Source organism: Protomyctophum bolini, assembly GCF_963924005.1.
Source record: "Protomyctophum bolini genome assembly, chromosome: 6".
NCBI lineage: Eukaryota > Metazoa > Chordata > Actinopteri > Myctophiformes > Myctophidae > Protomyctophum > Protomyctophum bolini.
Window position 1 is genome coordinate 50,095,855 of NC_137867.1, and position 17,500 is coordinate 50,113,354.

At 43.7% G+C, this 17,500-nt stretch overlaps 1 protein-coding gene across 1 annotated transcript; it reads right to left on the bottom strand.

The window, feature by feature from the left end:
* Positions 1-3,639: 3,639 nt before the first annotated feature.
* On the bottom strand, positions 3,640-17,170 carry LOC308317091 (homeobox protein orthopedia B-like). The gene is made up of 3 exons (XM_080765885.1): positions 16,749-17,170; positions 15,308-15,864; positions 3,640-4,315 (listed from the first exon to the last, which is right to left on the bottom strand). The coding sequence occupies exons 1-3, from the start codon at positions 16,825-16,827 to the stop codon at positions 3,743-3,745; spliced, it is 1,209 nt and encodes a 402-aa protein (XP_080622011.1). The 5' UTR covers positions 16,828-17,170; the 3' UTR covers positions 3,640-3,742.
* Positions 17,171-17,500: the final 330 nt, after the last annotated feature.

The window sequence follows — 17,500 nt, forward strand, 5'->3', positions numbered from 1 at the left end:
ACCTGGACAACGCTCCACACGTCCCAGACTCTTCTCCCTTCTCTAAAACACCCTGGACAACGCTCCACACGTCCCAGACTCTTCTCCCTTCTCTAAAACACCGTGGACAACGCTCCACGCGTCCCAGACTCTTCTCCCTTCTCTAAAACACCCTGGACAACGCTCCACACGTCCCAGACTCTTCTCCCTTCTCTAAAACACCCTGGACAACGCTCCACACGTCCCAGACTCTTCTCCCTTCTCTAAAACACCCTGGACAACGCTCCACACGTCCCAGACTCTTCTCCCTTCTCTAAAAAACCCTGGACAACGCTCCACACGTCCCAGACTCTTCTCCCTTCTCTAAAACACCCTGGACAACGCTCTACGTTTTATTATCTGAACTGCGGCCATGATTAAGAGGGACGGCCGGGGGCATTCGTATTGTGCCGCTAGAGGTGAAATTATTGGACTGGCGCAAGACGGACAGAAGCAAAAGCATTTGCCAAGAATGGTTTTCATTAATCAAGAACGAAAGTCGGAGGTTCGAAGACGATTAGATATACCGTCGTAGTTCCGACCATAAACGATGCCGACTCGAGATCCGGCGGCGTTATGTGTGGTCACATGATGGTCACATGGTCACATCGTGGTCACATCTCTCCAGAATGCAGCGTTCAGAAGATCCGTGCAGGTCATTGTGACATAAACTGGAAAAATGGATTTTCTTTTATTTGAGAGCATGTTTAACATTTAATTCATATAAACATCGTGTTCATGAAACCCAAATGTCTTTGTTCAAACATTTAAGAAATCCATAAGGTTTGATAATAAGCAGACGATAATTTAGAACAAAAAAATAAAGAGTAAACATATCATCACAAACTGACCAAATACACAAAACATCCTATAATTATAACAGAGATACTTGTAACGTAATTTACCCAATTTACCATAAGCCTCTTCTTTTTTATTTATTTTATTTATTTATCTTTGCCCTGGCCAGCACATGCACTCCAGTGTTCTCTCCACTTTTTTGTGAAATTATTATAATTGTTCTGTTCATCACTGTCCGTCCGTCTGGGGTAGAATCTTTTTTAGTTTCTCACAAAAATAAAAAATATAGTTTTCCAGGTGGACCGTTCATGGCCGCATGCTGTGCAATACAGTAGGTAGACTTTGTTTCCTGTGTTTTGCTAAGTTTGTTGTCAGAAAAATATATATAATGATGATAATGATTAAAATAGTTGATTAGGTGATGTAATGGTGATGTAAAACAAACAGTGCCGACACAAACATTAAACGCCATTAACAATAAAGAGACAATATGACGTAAACTACACATTATGTCGTACATTTTCCCTTCATTGTAAACGGCGTTTACTAAACAAACTGAACTAAAGTGTATAGGAAAATATAAACAAGAATGGCTCGGTCATAAGAGCCAGGCTGCAGAAAGCTCTTGTTTATCCGCAGTGTGTGTGCGCACTAGCGCGCAGCCTCAGCCTGTCAGCTGACGGCTTCACGTTGCGGCGTTCGATCAGAGGATGGGTTTAATGCCGTTCAGACTATGGGTTTCATGGGTAGTTCTCCCATTGGTTTAGACGAGAGGCCGCCCTGGGGACGAGGCAGCCAATCGTGAAAAAGTGTCCACTATACGTTCGCTATAGTAGACATAGTAGTGAATGTAGACCAGGATGCGTTACAAGCACCTGGAAGCAACTGGCACAGCTGCAGTTAATTTATTTAAATGGAGGGATGGATGGATGAATGAATGAATTAATTAATTAATGAATGAATTAATAAATACATACATACATACATATTTTGCGTATAGGCTACATCGTACAGGCCCGTTTCATTCAGAAATAGCAGGTTGAAGCAGTGATGTTTCAGGTGAAGGTGGCGTGTCCACATGTTTACATACGGAAATGATAGATATAGTCTATTTTCGTATAGAAACCATATGATAGATAATATAGTCTGTTTTAGTAAAAACATAGAGGTGTGTTCGAGTGAGCGGTGAGTCTCTTACCACCGCGGCTCAGTGACGTCATGTTGTAGTTTTAGTAAAAACATAGAGATGCGTTTGGGTGAGTCTCTTACCACCGCGGCTCAGTGTAGTTGTTGTAGTTTTAGTAAAAACAAAGATGTGTTTGGGCGAGCGGTGAGTCTATTACCACCGCGGATCAGTGATGTCACGTTGTAGTTTTACCACGGCTCAGTGACGTCATGTTGTAGTTTTCGGTGGTCACCTGATCACCTAGAACTGTATGAATAGGCCTAGTGTTTGCAGTAATACATGATGGACACAGTGCTGTGTTATTTTCCTCAGCTTGCGGTGTAGTTTTCCGGCAATAAATGATGGACAGTTTTGTTTTCGTCATGGGCATAGCTTGCTGCAGGGTTTAGTGTTGATGCCAGTAGTAACGGATAGCTCCGTCTTATTTTCATCGAGTTGCTGATGCCTTTGGGCTCCATTTCCGTCACCGCTAAACCCCTTATCCCTAAACTTCTTTGCCTTTTTAAAACTTTTGTTACTATTTTGAAAAACATCTTTGAATAGTTCGAATAGCCTCGACCGCGTACGTCGCCACGTTGTGAGCTTGTTAGATATGGCTATTTTAACTATTCAAAAAAAAAATCTAAATAGTAACAAAAGTTTTAAAAAGGCAAAGTAGTTTAGGGATAAGAGGTTTAGCATTGGCCGAACATAGAGCCCTTTAAATAAGTGTTTCCAGTAGAAAGCCGACATACTCATGGATAGTTCTGTGTTATTTCCGTCGCGTTGCTGAAGTGTTTTAATAAATAATGGACAGTTAGGTGTTATTTTCGTCGGGTATAGAGCGTCGCAGTCCCGCCCCCTTTCAAGACAACGCCAGGCCCTGTCCCGCCCCCTTTCATGACGACGCCAGGCCATGTCCCGCCCCCTTTCATGACGACGCCAGGCCCAGTCCCGCCCCCTTTCATGATGACGCCAGGCCCAGTCCCGCCCCCTTTCATGACGACACCAGGCCCAGTCCCGCCCCCTTTCAAGACGACGCCAGGCCCAGTCCCGCCCCCTTTCATGACGACGCCAGGCCCAGTCCCGCCCCCTTTCATGACGACGCCAGGCCCTGTCCCGCCCCCTTTCATGACGACGCCAGGCCAAGTCCCGCCCCCTTTCATGACGACGCCAGGCCCAGTCCCGCCCCCTTTCATGACGACGCCAGGCCCAGTCCCGCCCCCTTTCATGACGACGCCAGGCCAAGTCCCGCCCCCTTTCATGATGTCAACAGGCCACTGACATTTCAAAAAAGTATTTATTTAAAGACCTTTTAAGCGTCGTACGAAGACAACTCGAGTCGTGACAAATCATGACAACAAACTAATATTTTGGACCAAACAAATAATTTCAAAGAAGAAAAACAAGATAAAAAGTGTTGTAACCTGCCGGTTTCTTCTTCTTTCTAATTCTTTGTTCGCCCCAAAACATTGTATTTATTTCTTGTCATGATTTGTCACGACAAAAGTTGTCTTTGTCCGCGGCGTAAAACGTCTGAAAAGTCTACGAGGGAAAATGATCGGGGAATTATTTTTTCGGGTCTCTCGAGGAGGGGGCGGGGCTGCGACGCTCTGTAGCTAGCGGCCCACGGGGGGGGGGGGGGGGGGGGGGGGGGCGGGGCTACAGCTAGGTGAAGGTCATGGGGGCGGGGCTACAGCTAGGTGAAGGTCATGGGGGCGGAGCTACAGCTAGGTGAAGGTCATGGGGGCGGAGCTACAGCTAGGTGAAGGTCATGGACACCGTGTGCTCCAGCGCCTTGCGCCGCAGCGAGGCGATGCTCGTCCCGCGCCACATGTCACTGTCCGGCGAGATGGCCCCGCCCACCTGGCCCCCGCCACCCCCGCCGTGCGGACCGCCCCCTCCTCCTCCTCCCCCCCCCCCCATGCCGGGCGGCGGGGGGAAGGAGGGCTGGTAGAGGTGGTGGCTCCCGACGCCGTTGCCCGGCGACATGTTGGAGAGGGCCATGGAGGCGCCGCCCCCGCCGCCCGGGCTGCCCGAGCCCCCGCCCACGGCCCCTCCCCCCAGGCTGCACTGGGACAGCAGCTGGGCCTGCTGGTGGCGGCCCAGCTGCGACAGCTGCGAGGACACGCCCCCCAGCGCCGCGCCCCAGCGCGTGTCGTTGGCGTGGAAGGAGCAGAGGCCGTCGCCGTGCATGGCGCCCACGGGGAACTGGTGCGCCAGCGCGTGGTGGTGGTGGTGGTGGTGCGTGGGCAGGAGCGTCCCCGGGGAGCGGAACACGCTGCTCGTCTTCTTGCGCTTCTTCCACTTGGCGCGACGGTTCTGGAACCACACCTGGGGGGACGACATGGGGGACAATATGGAACGTTACACCTGGGGGACAATATGGAACGTTACACCTGGGGGACAATATGTAATGTTACACCTGGGGACAATATGGAACGTTACACCTGGGGGACAATATGGAACGTTACACCTGGCGGAAAATATGTAACGTTACACCTGGGGACGACATGGGGGACAATATGGAACGTTACACCTGGGGGACGACATGGGGGGCAATATGGAACGTTACACCTGGGGGACAATATGGAACGTTACACCTGGGGGACAATATGGAACGTTACACCTGGGGGGACGACATGGGGGACAATATGGAACGTTACACCTGGGGGACAATATGGAACGTTACACCTGGGGGACAATATGTAACGTTACACCTGGGGACAATATGGAACGTTACACCTGGGGGACAATATGGAACGTTACACCTGGCGGACAATATGTAACGTTACACCTGGGGACGACATGGGGACAATATGTTACGTTACACCTGGGGAGTCAGGACAATATGGAACGTTACACCTGGGGACAATATGTTACGTTACACCTGGGGACAATATGTAACGTTACACCTGGGGACAGTATGTAACGTTACACATGGGGGACAAGATGGAACGTTACACCTGGGGGACAATATGGAACGTTACACCTGGGGACACTATGGAACGTTACACCTGGGGACAATATGTAACGTTACACCTGGGGACAATATGTAACGTTACACCTGGGGACAATATGTAACGTTACACCTGTGGGACAATATGGAACGTTACACCTGGGGGACGACATGGGGAACAATATGGAACGTTACACCTGGGGACGACATGGGGGACAATATGGAACGTTACACCTGGGGACGACATGGGGGACAATATGGAACGTTACACCTGGGGGACAATATGTAACGTTACACCTGGGGGACGACATGGGGGACAATATGGAACGTTACACCTGGGGACGACATGGGGGACAATATGGAACGTTACACCTGGGGACGACATGGGGGACAATATGGAACGTTACACCTGGGGACGACATGGGGACAATATGGAACGTTACACCTGGGGACGACATGGGGGACAATATGGAACGTTACACCTGGGGACAATATGGAACGTTACACCTGGGTATCCGTGCGTCTGGTGTACCTGGTATCATTGACATATATTGGTCCTATCCAAACGCACTGTACGCGCGCAGTAAACGCGCACAGTAAACGCATACGCACGCGCGCAAAATTGCCTGGTTTAGCTTGGCCGTATAGCGTGCCTGCGCGGTGTGCGCATAGAGTATACCTGCGCGGTGCGCGCGTAGCATATACCTGCATGGTGTGCGCGTAGCGTAGCGTGCCTGCGCGCGGATCATCCCAGACAGACAGCCTCTCATTATTTGGGGCGTCCTTTAGATTAGAATCATGGTATAATTATTGGGACGATGCAGGTCCATTATATATTCCACTGTGATTCTAATTTTATGTAAATGGCAGCCATGCAGGCCTTCTATAAATATGACATGACTATTATATCCAAACGGAATTGATCCATCCGTGCCACAGTCATTATGTGGAGGCCGTTATTTCACGAGCGAGTGATTCCAATTGTCTCTCTCTCTCTCTCTCTCTCTCTTCGTAGCTGTAATAAGGCATGGAGGTGATCACTCTAAAACATGGCTGATATTATGATGATATCACCTACCTTCCGTAAAACACCCCATGTGTGCGTGCATGCATGCGTGCGTGCGTGCGTGCGTGTGTGTGTGTGTGTGTGTGTGTGTGTGTGTGTGTGTGTGTGTGTGTGTGTGTGTGTGTGTGTGTAATTAGGCATGGAGGTGATCACGCTACGACAGGCCATTCGGGGTTTATTTGCGGTCGTAGCCACTTGCCCAAACGTGATAACCAACTAATAAAACAGTCACGTTTGTGATGACGGATATTTATATGGCCGTTTTTTTAGCCCAAGGATAGTTTTTTCCTGCCAAAAACTATAATGCTTATAATTAACAATGGATTCAGAATCATGGGGAAAGACCCTGTAGTTTGACACGTCACATGACTATACTTCACCTACGAGCTTGTAGATCTGCAATTTGAATACCTATTATTTCAGAGCGAACGTTTTTAACTGAAATGGGGGGGGGCTGGAATAACATATTTTGAGATTGGGGTCTGCTGCCAATTACTTATAATTCTGGGGGTCCTTGACATGAAATTGTTAGAATCGTCCTCAGGTCTAAATTAGTTTTTAAATCAGATTCAGAAAAACCCTATGTTTCTATATCGGTCGCTCTCAAACATTTTAATGTCAAGGACCCCCAAAATTATATGTAATTGGCCGGCCACCCACATCTCAAAATATGTTGTTTGTTTCTGTAGTTTAACAAACTGTACCTTCCACAGGCAGCCTCTGTAGTTTAACAAACTGTTACCTTCGACAGGCAGCCTCTGTAGTTTAACAAACTGTTACCTTCGACAGGCAGCCTCTGTAGTTTAACAAACTGTTACCTTCCACAGGCAGCCTCTGTAGTTTAACAAACTGTTACCTTTGACAGGCAGCCTCTGTAGTTTAACAAACTGTTACCTTCCACAGGCAGCCTCTGTAGTTTAACAAACTGTTACCTTCGACAGGCAGCCTCTGTAGTTTAACAAACTGTTACCTTTGACAGGCAGCCTCTGTAGTTTAACAAACTGTTACCTTTGACAGGCAGCCTCTGTAGTTTAACAAACTGTTACCTTTGACAGGCAGCCTCTGTAGTTTAACAAACTGTACCTTCGACAGGCTGTAGACATTGCTCAAGACCCACTTCTACACTCTTGCTTCTAATGGATATTTATTTATTTTTGTTATTCATGTCGTCCTCACTGTATTGCATTACTGCTATTATTTTTTTATGTTGATGCCTTGCTTTTCTTGTCTTTCTTTCTCCATTGCTCTGTAATGCACTTTGAGCTGCATTTCATGTCATGAAAGGTGCTATATACAAACAAATTAATGTTTGTTTTTAGTTAAACAAACATTAAAAACTAATGGACAGAGTTTATTGTTTGATATATCAGAATCGATATCGGCAGATATGACTGACCCTGCAAATAATTTGATCCGTTATGTATTATCATAACTTATACTGCTATATCTTCTCTGCATTAACCCATTTAGGCCTGACGTCGTTGAAATAATGTTTTTTTTTTTTAGTATTCTGAAAAATATATATATTCAAAGATTTGTGCCGCATTTCAACGATTTTTCCAAAATAGCAGACCTACAAGCTCGTAGCGCGCCACTCGGTGGTGCGCTACGAGCTTGTAGATCTGCTATTTTTCAATAGCTAAATTATAACATAATGTTTAAAACACCAAAAGGGGTTCCCGCCCATAAATGCCTGGCATTGTAAGAATGTTACATTTGTATGCTTTGGACTTTTATCCGGCTCTAAAATAGGAGTATAGGCCTATGAATCTAAAATAGGAGTATAGGCCTATGAATCTAAAATAGGAGTATAGGCCTATGAATCTAAAATAGGAGTATAGGCCTATGAATCGCACCTCGTAGTACAAAAGGTGCTCTTGTTTTTTTAGGGGGCGGTTTTAGAGTCGGGTTGTGAAGTATATGGACGATCACAATGAGACGTAATAAAGGGCATGATTGTGCAGAAGGCTGGGTGATAAAGATCCAATCATAATCATCATCATCATAATCATGATAATCATCATGATAATTCCACAGCATGTGGAGACGGTGTTACGCACAGGGGGACGCAGCCACGCAGCCACGCAGCCACGCAGCGTATAGCTGAATGTGGAGACATTATCGAGACGTGAGACGTCCATATTCTGGCCCCAAACATATAACCGATCTACAAGCTCACATATAAGCTTGTAAGGCTTTTCCGAGGACATTTTTGGGCGAAGCCATTTTGCCGTCGTGGAGTATAGATCGGTGGTTTTCAACCGGGGACGGGGCCCTGGGGGCGGGGCCCTGGGGGCGGGCCCTGGGGGCGGGGCCCTGGGGGTGCCGCGAGAAGTCCTGCTTAGGGCGCCAGATTGCTCAGGACCGGCCCTGCCTGTCTGTAAAACAACTGCCCTCTCCAGACCACGGGTTAAGCAATAAGCCGCGAGAGGTCTCAGGTTAGCGGGTATTTTACACTGGCTGGGAGGCGTAGGCAGACGGGACGCCCAGCGGAGGGTCTTCTACCTCCCAGCCAGTGTAAAATACCCGGTAAGCTTTGGGCCTCGGGTGGCTTATTGCTTTTCTAAAACGGTTACAAACATAATAGCAATATTAACCTAATAAAACGATTGAATTCACAAAAGTATAGCTACGCTTTGCGCCACCAGAGCGAGACACATCACTTCCTTGTTTTGCTCGGCAAGTAGGCTATGTGATTGAAGGAGTGGGTTATCGGTGGAATTTACACTGGTCACGTGACGGTAACCAGCCAAAGTATTGAGTGAAATCACTGAATATACCTTTATTAAATTAAATTAAATGTATTATAGCTGTTAATAAAAGTCCAAATATAATTCTTTGCATGCAAATAAATACATTATCTAAACCGCGGAGGAGGCACACATCAGGATACAGAAACAAACTGAAAACGGGTTTTCTCTGACAACACCTGCGTCCGATTAGGGCCGATTAGGGCCATGGTTATGCCTCCCTGTAACCATGACAACGGTGTTGTTTAGGGCAGCTGAATTTTAGTTTAGTTTTAGTCATATAGTCTCTTGAATATTATATAGCTTCCATTTAAGTTTTAGTCACATTTTAGTCACCTGGAATGTCTCAGTGCGTTAGTCTAGTGTTAGTCGACTAAATGTCTTAAGATTTTAGTCGACTAAACCTACAGTTGATTTAGTCGACTAAAATGTATTTTGGTGGGCCTTGATGCCGACTGTTCTTTACACTTTCTGAAAATAGCCGCGGCGCGTTGTGAGCTTGTAGATCGGATATTTTCAGCATGCAAATCAAGTGTAAAATGACTTAGGCCTATATATACCGGATCTCTTGTTCCCTTCCTAACATTTTAGTCTACTTTTTTTTTAATTTGTTGACATTGCTCATATAGTTTCAGTCATTATAGTGTTAAACAGTATATTTACTCTCATATAGTTTCAGTCGTCATAGTGTTAAACAGTATATTTACTCTCATATAGTTTCAGTCGTCATAGTGTTAAACAGTATATTTACTCTCATATAGTTTCAGTCGTCATAGTGTTAAACAGTATATTTACTCTCATATAGTTTCAGTCGTCATAGTGTTAAACAGTATATTTACTCTCATATAGTTTCAGTCATCATAGTGTTAAACAGTATATTTACTCTCATATAGTTTCAGTATATTTACTCTCATATAGTTTCAGTATATTTACTCTCATATAGTTTCAGTCGTCATAGCTTCGTTCTCATGTAGTTCTCATGTAGTTTACACGTAGTTTACACGTAGTTGTCGTCAGTGAAAAGACGTATAAAGTCGACGAACATTTTTTCCCCGTCTTTTTTAGTTTTAGTCGACAAAATCAACAGTGCATTGGCAACGCCTGAGCCTGATTAGGGCCATGGTTACCTCCACACGGTAACCATGGCAACGCCGGCGCCTGATTGGTTATACCTCTATGGTTACCATGACAACCTATAGGCCTTGATTGACCAATTGAACAACACCCTGTGCAGCGTGTGTGACATCATTGAGACAAAACGTCTCTTTATACATTCATCATAATTACCGTTTGACATGTTTTAAAAACACATAGAGACACGCCCCTATGAGGTCACGCCCTGTTGAACCAATTATAGGGACACGCCCCTATATAGCGTCACAGCCCCGCCCCCTCAAGAGACCCCGGGAAAATAATTCCCCGATCATTTTCCCTCGTAGACTTTTCAGAAAGTATTTATTTAAGGACGTTTTACGCCGCGGACAAAAAAGACGACTCTTGTCGTGACAAAAATCATGACAATAAATAAACGTTTTGGGCCGAACAAAACATTAGAAAGAAGGAAAAAAAAACACTTTTTATGTTGTTTTTCTTCTTTGTAATTATTTGTTTGGTCCAAAATATTGTGTTTGTCGTCTCGTACGACACTTAAACGGTCTTTAAATAAATACTTTTTGAAATGTCTATGAGGGGAAAATGCATTGGGAATTATTTAGCACTTTTGAGAAAAAAAGTGCGGTTGCCGCAGTCGCTTACACAGGCCCCTTATGTCTTTATAAACGATTGTAAAACATAGATTGGTTAAACGTAACCAACGACAGCCAATCAGCTACTAAACTACAAACGTTATGCAAAGCTCGGCCAATCAAAGCAGAAGTTAGGTATACGGTACGTTACTCCAGAAGAAGAACAATAAAAAAGTGTGACAATAACAATAACTATAAACTAAAACATAAAATCACACCCGTGTGAAGTGAGGGTCGCTAAAAAAGTCTACGTTGATTAGGTGACGTATAGGCTAATGGTGGTGTAAAAAAAACGGTGCCAACACAAACATTAAACGCCGTTTACAAAACAAACTTTGAACTATAAAGACAAACATTAAACCTGTGTGTATAGGAGGGGCTATGGCGCCCCTCGAAAATCACACCTGTGTGAAGTGAGGGGCGCTCTTATCGTCAACTCATCCCGGCCAAATAAATTAGCCTTAAAATTAGTGTTCAATGTTTGTGTTACGCATGCCATGTTTGTATAATTTTTACACACAAACACTCAAAATGTATGTCTGTGTTCGCACGCACCGCACGCGCGCACGCACGCACGCACGCACACACCGCACGCACGCACGCACGCACGCACGCACGCACGCACACACCGCACGCACGCACGCACGCACGCACGCACGCACGCACGCACACACACACGCACATGCACACACACACACACACACACACACACACACACACACACACACACACACACAGCTGGACATCATTATGAAGATGCCATTAAGATCTAATTCAGCTATTTTTTATTTTTTATTTTTTTTATTTTATTTATTTTTTTATATATATTGTCAACTCGAGGTATACAAATATCTTCCTTTGCGAAACAATACAGTACGTGTTGTGTTTTATAAATATATAAAACATTGAGAGTTGTCCTTTATATACTGTGCATTAAAGCATCGACTGAATGTATCATTCATCCCTATAATATTAGCATAATAGTGCATATTGTATAATCTATTCAAATGTCTAAACTATGTATTACTTTTCTTTCCCCCTCATGTATTCCTTTTACACTCAAAAGTTATTATTGTTAATCATCTTCATTACTTTAATTTACTTAGTTAGACTCTAATTGATTATTAGAGAATGTATACAATTGTTCTTTTGATCAACGTTTGCCTGCATATCTCTCCTATAATGGTAGGTATAAACCAACATCAATACAGCATGGGATTATGGGTCTGAGAGGCTAAATGTCATCACATGGTGGTTCCGTGGCTCAGATGGGTCTGAGAGGCTAAATGTCATCAAACGGTGGTTCTGTGGCTCAAATGGGTCTGAGAGGCTAAATGTCATCAGACGGTGGTTCCGTGGCTCAGATGGGTCTGAGAGGCTAAATGTCATCAAACGGTGGTTCTGTGGCTCAAATGGGTCTGAGAGGCTAAATGTCATCAGACGGTGGTTCCGTGGCTCAGATGGGTCTGAGAGGCTAAATGTCATCAGACGGTGGTTCCGTGGCTCAGATGGGTCTGAGAGGCTAAATGTCATCAGACGGTGGTTCCGTGGCTCAGATGGGTCTGAGAGGCTAAATGTCATCAGACGGTGGTTCCGTGGCTCAAATGGGTCTGAGAGGCTAAATGTCATCAAACGGTGGTTCCGTGGCTCAAATGGGTCTGAGAGGCTAAATGTCATCAGACGGTGGTTCCGTGGCTCAAATGGGTCTGAGAGGCTAAATGTCATCAAACGGTGGTTCCGTGGCTCAGATGGGTCTGAGAGGCTAAATGTCATCAGACGGTGGTTCCGTGGCTCAGATGGGTCTGAGAGGCTAAATGTCATCAGACGGTGGTTCCGTGGCTCAAATGGGTCTGAGAGGCTAAATGTCATCAAACGGTGGTTCCGTGGCTCAGATGGGTCTGAGAGGCTAAATGTCATCAAACGGTGGTTCCGTGGCTCAAATGGGTCTGAGAGGCTAAATGTCATCAGATGGTGGTTCCGTGGCTCAAATGGGTCTGAGAGGCTGAATGTCATCAGACGGTGGTTCCGTGGCTCAAATGGGTCTGAGAGGCTAAATGTCATCAGACGGTGGTTCCGTGTTTAAATGTCGTCAAATAGTCCCGTGGCTCAGATGGGTCTGAGACTCTCAGATGCTGAATAAATAAAGTGAAAAGGGTTGGAAACCAACTGGTCTAAAATACATTAATAATTTCATTCTAATTGTGAAAGGGAATTATTCAGAGTTCAGACAGAGAGCTTCATGGATCTTTCAACCGCGACCTCTAAAAATAAATCGGGGACGAAATTTAAATCAGCAATTAACCGTCATCCTCCTCAGACAGACAGTTAAAAACACCATTTGATAACTTAGAATTTACTACACAAATACAATACAACCTATATAGGCAAAATAAATAAAATAATAAATGTAGATATAGCTTAATATATAGCCTATACTTATAGGAATAGCCCTATATATCAACCTTTACAAATATCCACATTTAGACAACTGGAAGATAATTCCCCGGGTTCGGAATTATATCACAATAGCCTATAATTCCGAGGGCAATAATTGTAATTATTTTAATCTGCAGGTAATTATCACATAAACAATATAATGTCTATTTATTTTTCATTCCTATACATTATGTACACTACGTTTAGAAAAGGCACACATATAAATACATGATTGAAGAACTTCTTCTTTTTTTGTGATTTAAAAAGACTAATATTAACTGCTTATTGTTTTTAGACCTCCGAATGAACAAAACAATTCCACATAAATTCACGAGGTTTTTGTTTTCTATAACAGAAACATTTGGAGGGATTATTAGGAATTATTATCCATTCAGGGCAGGTGTTTTAAGTATACCGATATTATTTTAAACTTTAGCCGTTGAAAAATAGCAGCTCTAGACTACAATTAAGCTCATAGCGCGGCACCGCGAGTGCCGCGCTATGAGCTTGTAGCTCTGCTATTTTTCACATCGCGAAAATGTGTCGCAAATCTTTGAATATTATATTATTTCAGAGTGAACGTTTTTAACTCAAATCTTTGCTTCTGGTAGGCGGGGGGGGGGCGGGAGGAGGATGGGGGGGGGGGATTGGAACAACATATTGTTCCAATTACAGATAATTCTGGGGGTCCTTGACATGAAATAGTTTGAGAACCACTGATATAGAAACATGAGGTTTTTATCAGAAAACTGTCAGGATTTAGAAGAATCGTCCTCAGCTCTAAATGGAATAATCCTTTCAAACATGAAACATGCCGTCATGATTAACGCAAGACCATAAAATAAGGCTCCGGTTCTTCCCTATCAAACACTATAGCGTCTCATTCGGTCATAAATCAATTACAAAGCAGTAAAATATCATTTATTTTACGCTCCGGTTGTTGGGACGATATTAGACATAAACGACATGAAATATTAACCCATTACGGCAAAGTATCACATATAGATTTATGAGGGTTGAGCTGGTCAAAAATAACAGACGTACAAGCTAAAGAATAACAAACGTACAAGCTAAAGAATAACAGACGTACAAGCTAAAGAATAACAAACGTACAAGCTAAAGAATAACAGACGTACAAGCTAAAGAATAACAGACGTACAAGCTAAAAAATATGTACAAGCAAAATAACAGATGTACAAGCTCACAGCACTGTGATATATCTGCTATATTTTAGAACAATTTTGGAAAGATCTTTAAAGTGACGAGAACTGTCCCAATTTTCAACTGTTTTTGTATTATTCTTTTATTATCATTATATTTTGGCAATCAATGTAAACGCGCATGTTTTCTCATGTCGATATAAAAGCTCATTGTTCTTAATTGAAGATCGGAATTGGTTTTTAGATTAAGGCTTTTGTACAATCGTCGTCCTCAAGCAATTAGTTGTTTTACTTTATTTAATGCATTTTTTGCTTTGTTGTATATTGTCTCACCGGTAGTTATTTAAATACTAAGATGGTATAAAAATGCATCAAATATCAGCAATAAGTATAAGGCTTCAGGCAGCCTATATACTCCCACAAAAAACTACAACTGTAGTCATTGTATAAATGTGTGTTATTTTATCTCCTTTGAAATGACCAAATGAACCCCATGAAGTTTGCAGCTTTATAACCACGACCATTACTTTATACTTTAGCTATTAAAAAAATAAAAAAAATAAACATCGCGGAAATGTGTCGCAAATATTAATAGAAACATCGTTTTTTTTTTTTTTTTTTTTCTCCAGAAAACTGTTCTAGGATTTAAGAAAGGTTTTTATCACGTATGGATTAAAATAAACCAATGAATAAACGGACGCAGTGTTGGTTGTCTAGACTAGAGCTACAGGTCTGGACTTTAGAGGTCTCACTCTCAACATGTCGGTTTATTTCCCTCCTTCGGGACAAACGGTCCAGCTAACAGCCTCTCTCTCCTCAGTGTGAGGAGTTAGTTGTAGGAGTCTTCTGAAGGAGTCTAGGGGCTATATTATGTCCAGGTGCAGGAGTCAAAGTGTCTTCTGAAGGAGTCTAGGGACTATTTTGAATAACACACCATTTATATTAGTCGACTAAACATAAAAACCTTTTATATAGTATTAAAATATAAAAAGTATTTTATAGTATTTATGTAACTTATATACAGTCTCTGGTAGCGTCGCGGGTCTATATTGTGTCAGGGTAGTCAGCGGGTCTTTACTGTTACACTCTGGACTCCGTCAGACCGACCCTAGAGGGCCATTCCTCCCGCATAGAGAGGTCATGGTAGCGGGGTCATATATTGGTGTGTCGGGGTAGGGTATAGGGGGTCGTGTATGGAGGAGGGTCTTACCTGCACTCTGCTCTCCGTCAGGCCGACCCGCAGCGCCAGTTCTTCCCGCATAAAGATATCGGGGTAGTGGGTCTTGGCGAAGCTGCGCTCCAGCTCGTTCAGCTGCGCCGGCGTGAAGCGCGTCCGGTGCCGCTTCTGCTTCTGCGCCTGGCTGCTGCTGCTGCTGCTGCTTCCGCTTCCTCCTCCTCCTCCAGTACTGTTGTTATGGTTGTTGTTATTAGAACTATTAATATTCATCTGTTTGTCCTGCTCCTTCATGCTGTTAGAGCTGCTGTTGTTGTTGTTGTTGTTGTTGTTCGTTCCTCCCGTGTTGAGTTCGTCCACGCCGACGGGCAGCATGGTGGCTCCCTCCACGTCCCCGTGGCCCGTCCCCGGTCCCCCCGGCCCTCCTCCGTGCCCCCCCGGCGGGCCCCCCTGCAGCTCGGGGCCCCCCGGGGCTCCTCCGTGGCCCCCGGTGTCCGCTCCCCCCCCTCCTCCCCCTCCTCCTCCTCCCTGCAGGCGGCATTTATTCAACACGTCCCGGTGGCCCAGCAGCTCCGCGGCGGCATCTTTCATCCCTGATCCCGCGAGAGAAACAACAACAAATAAACAAACAATAAATAAATAAATAAAATAGTCAGTGAGATTTTTTAACAGTTTCGGACAAATCATTCCTGAAATTATTATTATTGTGAAATGTACTATTTTAGTCATTTAGTGATTTACAGTATAAGCAAGAACACATATTAATACTTCACATATAGAAATATTCAACTATAACTATAAGAACCTGACAGTGGAATATTCTATACAACTATATGTCTATGTATTATTGTGTAAATAAAAGCATTAAATAAATTAACAGCAGTTTGTATATAAGCTAATAATTGTTTACAATTGTTGTGAAATATAGTTGACTTTTAGTCAAATAAATTGCAGATATCCTGTCTGTATAAACAGCTCCAAAATGAACATGCGTAAAATCAAAGCAGTCGATTCTTTTTTAAACATTTAAATGTAACTGTGTAGATAAATGCAGTTATTGTGTTACAAGCTATATATAAATGATATGATAAATACTTCATATAGACTTTTCATAAATTGCAGATGTAGCCTTGAATGCTCCGACATATAAAAACAATAATGTTTACATTTCCAAATGTAAATCTAAATGACAATCTGTGAAGACATAAGATAAATATACAGTTATATTACAAGCATAATAAACCCATGCTGTTGTGTAAATCTAACCCCCTTTTATTTTAAGTTTAAAACAGGCTTAAATAAATTCGATCACATCGACAAGAATTCCACGAAAAATAAATCAAATTACGCACTAATGCAACACCCCCCCCCCCCCCCCCCTCCTTTCCAATGGATTAAGTTTAATTTCGGCGCCGCATTAAAAGCATTCATCAGAGTTTTCTATAAAACAAATGGATATAAATGTTATAAATCTTACAGTAGAGCTGGAGAGCAGCGGCGTTCGGAGCCGAGAACTCACCGAGCCGCGCGTCCAGGAGGTCGGCGTGGGAGAGCATGGCGCACCGCTAAACTCTCCCCCTCGCCCCCCCGCACACACACACACACACACACACACACACACACACACACACACACACACACAAACTAATACAAAAGATATAAAAAATAAAGCACTCTATAACTTTTAACCTGTTTAAGACATATATAGACTCCCTAAATGAAAGCAAATTCACTTTGTGCTTTAAGAGGGAGGGTCTTTCATTATAATCTCTGTTAGGAGGGGAAGGTGGTCCTGCCAAGCGCCACGGCCAATCGGAAGAGAGGGCCGGGGCCACAGCCAATCGGGAGAGAGGGCTGGGGCCCCGGCCAATCAACGTCACGTCCACGGGCAAAAAAAAAAAAAAACTCCTTTCATTCCTCCTCGTTCAACTTAATTGGCTTTGATTTCTTCTGTAAATTACACGATTTAATGTGTGTGTGTGTGTGTGTGTGTGTGTGTGTGTGTGTGTGTGTGTGTGTGTGTGTGTGTGTGTGTGTGTGTGTGTGTGTGTGTGTGTGTGTGTGTGTGTGTGTGTGTGTGTAAAACTCACAGAGAGAGAAAGAGAGAGAGAGAGACCATATTTGTCTTATTGCTGTTTTTGCCTTTTGTAGTTTATTATTTTTATTTATTTGATGACTTTCTGAGTGCATGAGGTTTTATAAGACTGCTCACACACACATTAGAGAGAC

Excerpts from the sequence above, each read along its gene's own strand:
- LOC308317091 (XM_080765885.1), bottom strand. The coding sequence starts at position 16,827 with ATGCTCTCCCACGCCGACCTCCTGGACGCGCGGCTCGGTGAGTTCTCG. Across the intron at positions 15,865-16,748 it reads CGCTGCTCTCCAGCTCTACT|GGATGAAAGATGCCGCCGCG; the intron begins GTAAGATTTATA and ends TCGCGGGATCAG. Across the intron at positions 4,316-15,307 it reads TGACGGAGAGCAGAGTGCAG|GTGTGGTTCCAGAACCGTCG; the intron begins GTAAGACCCTCC and ends TCGTCCCCCCAG.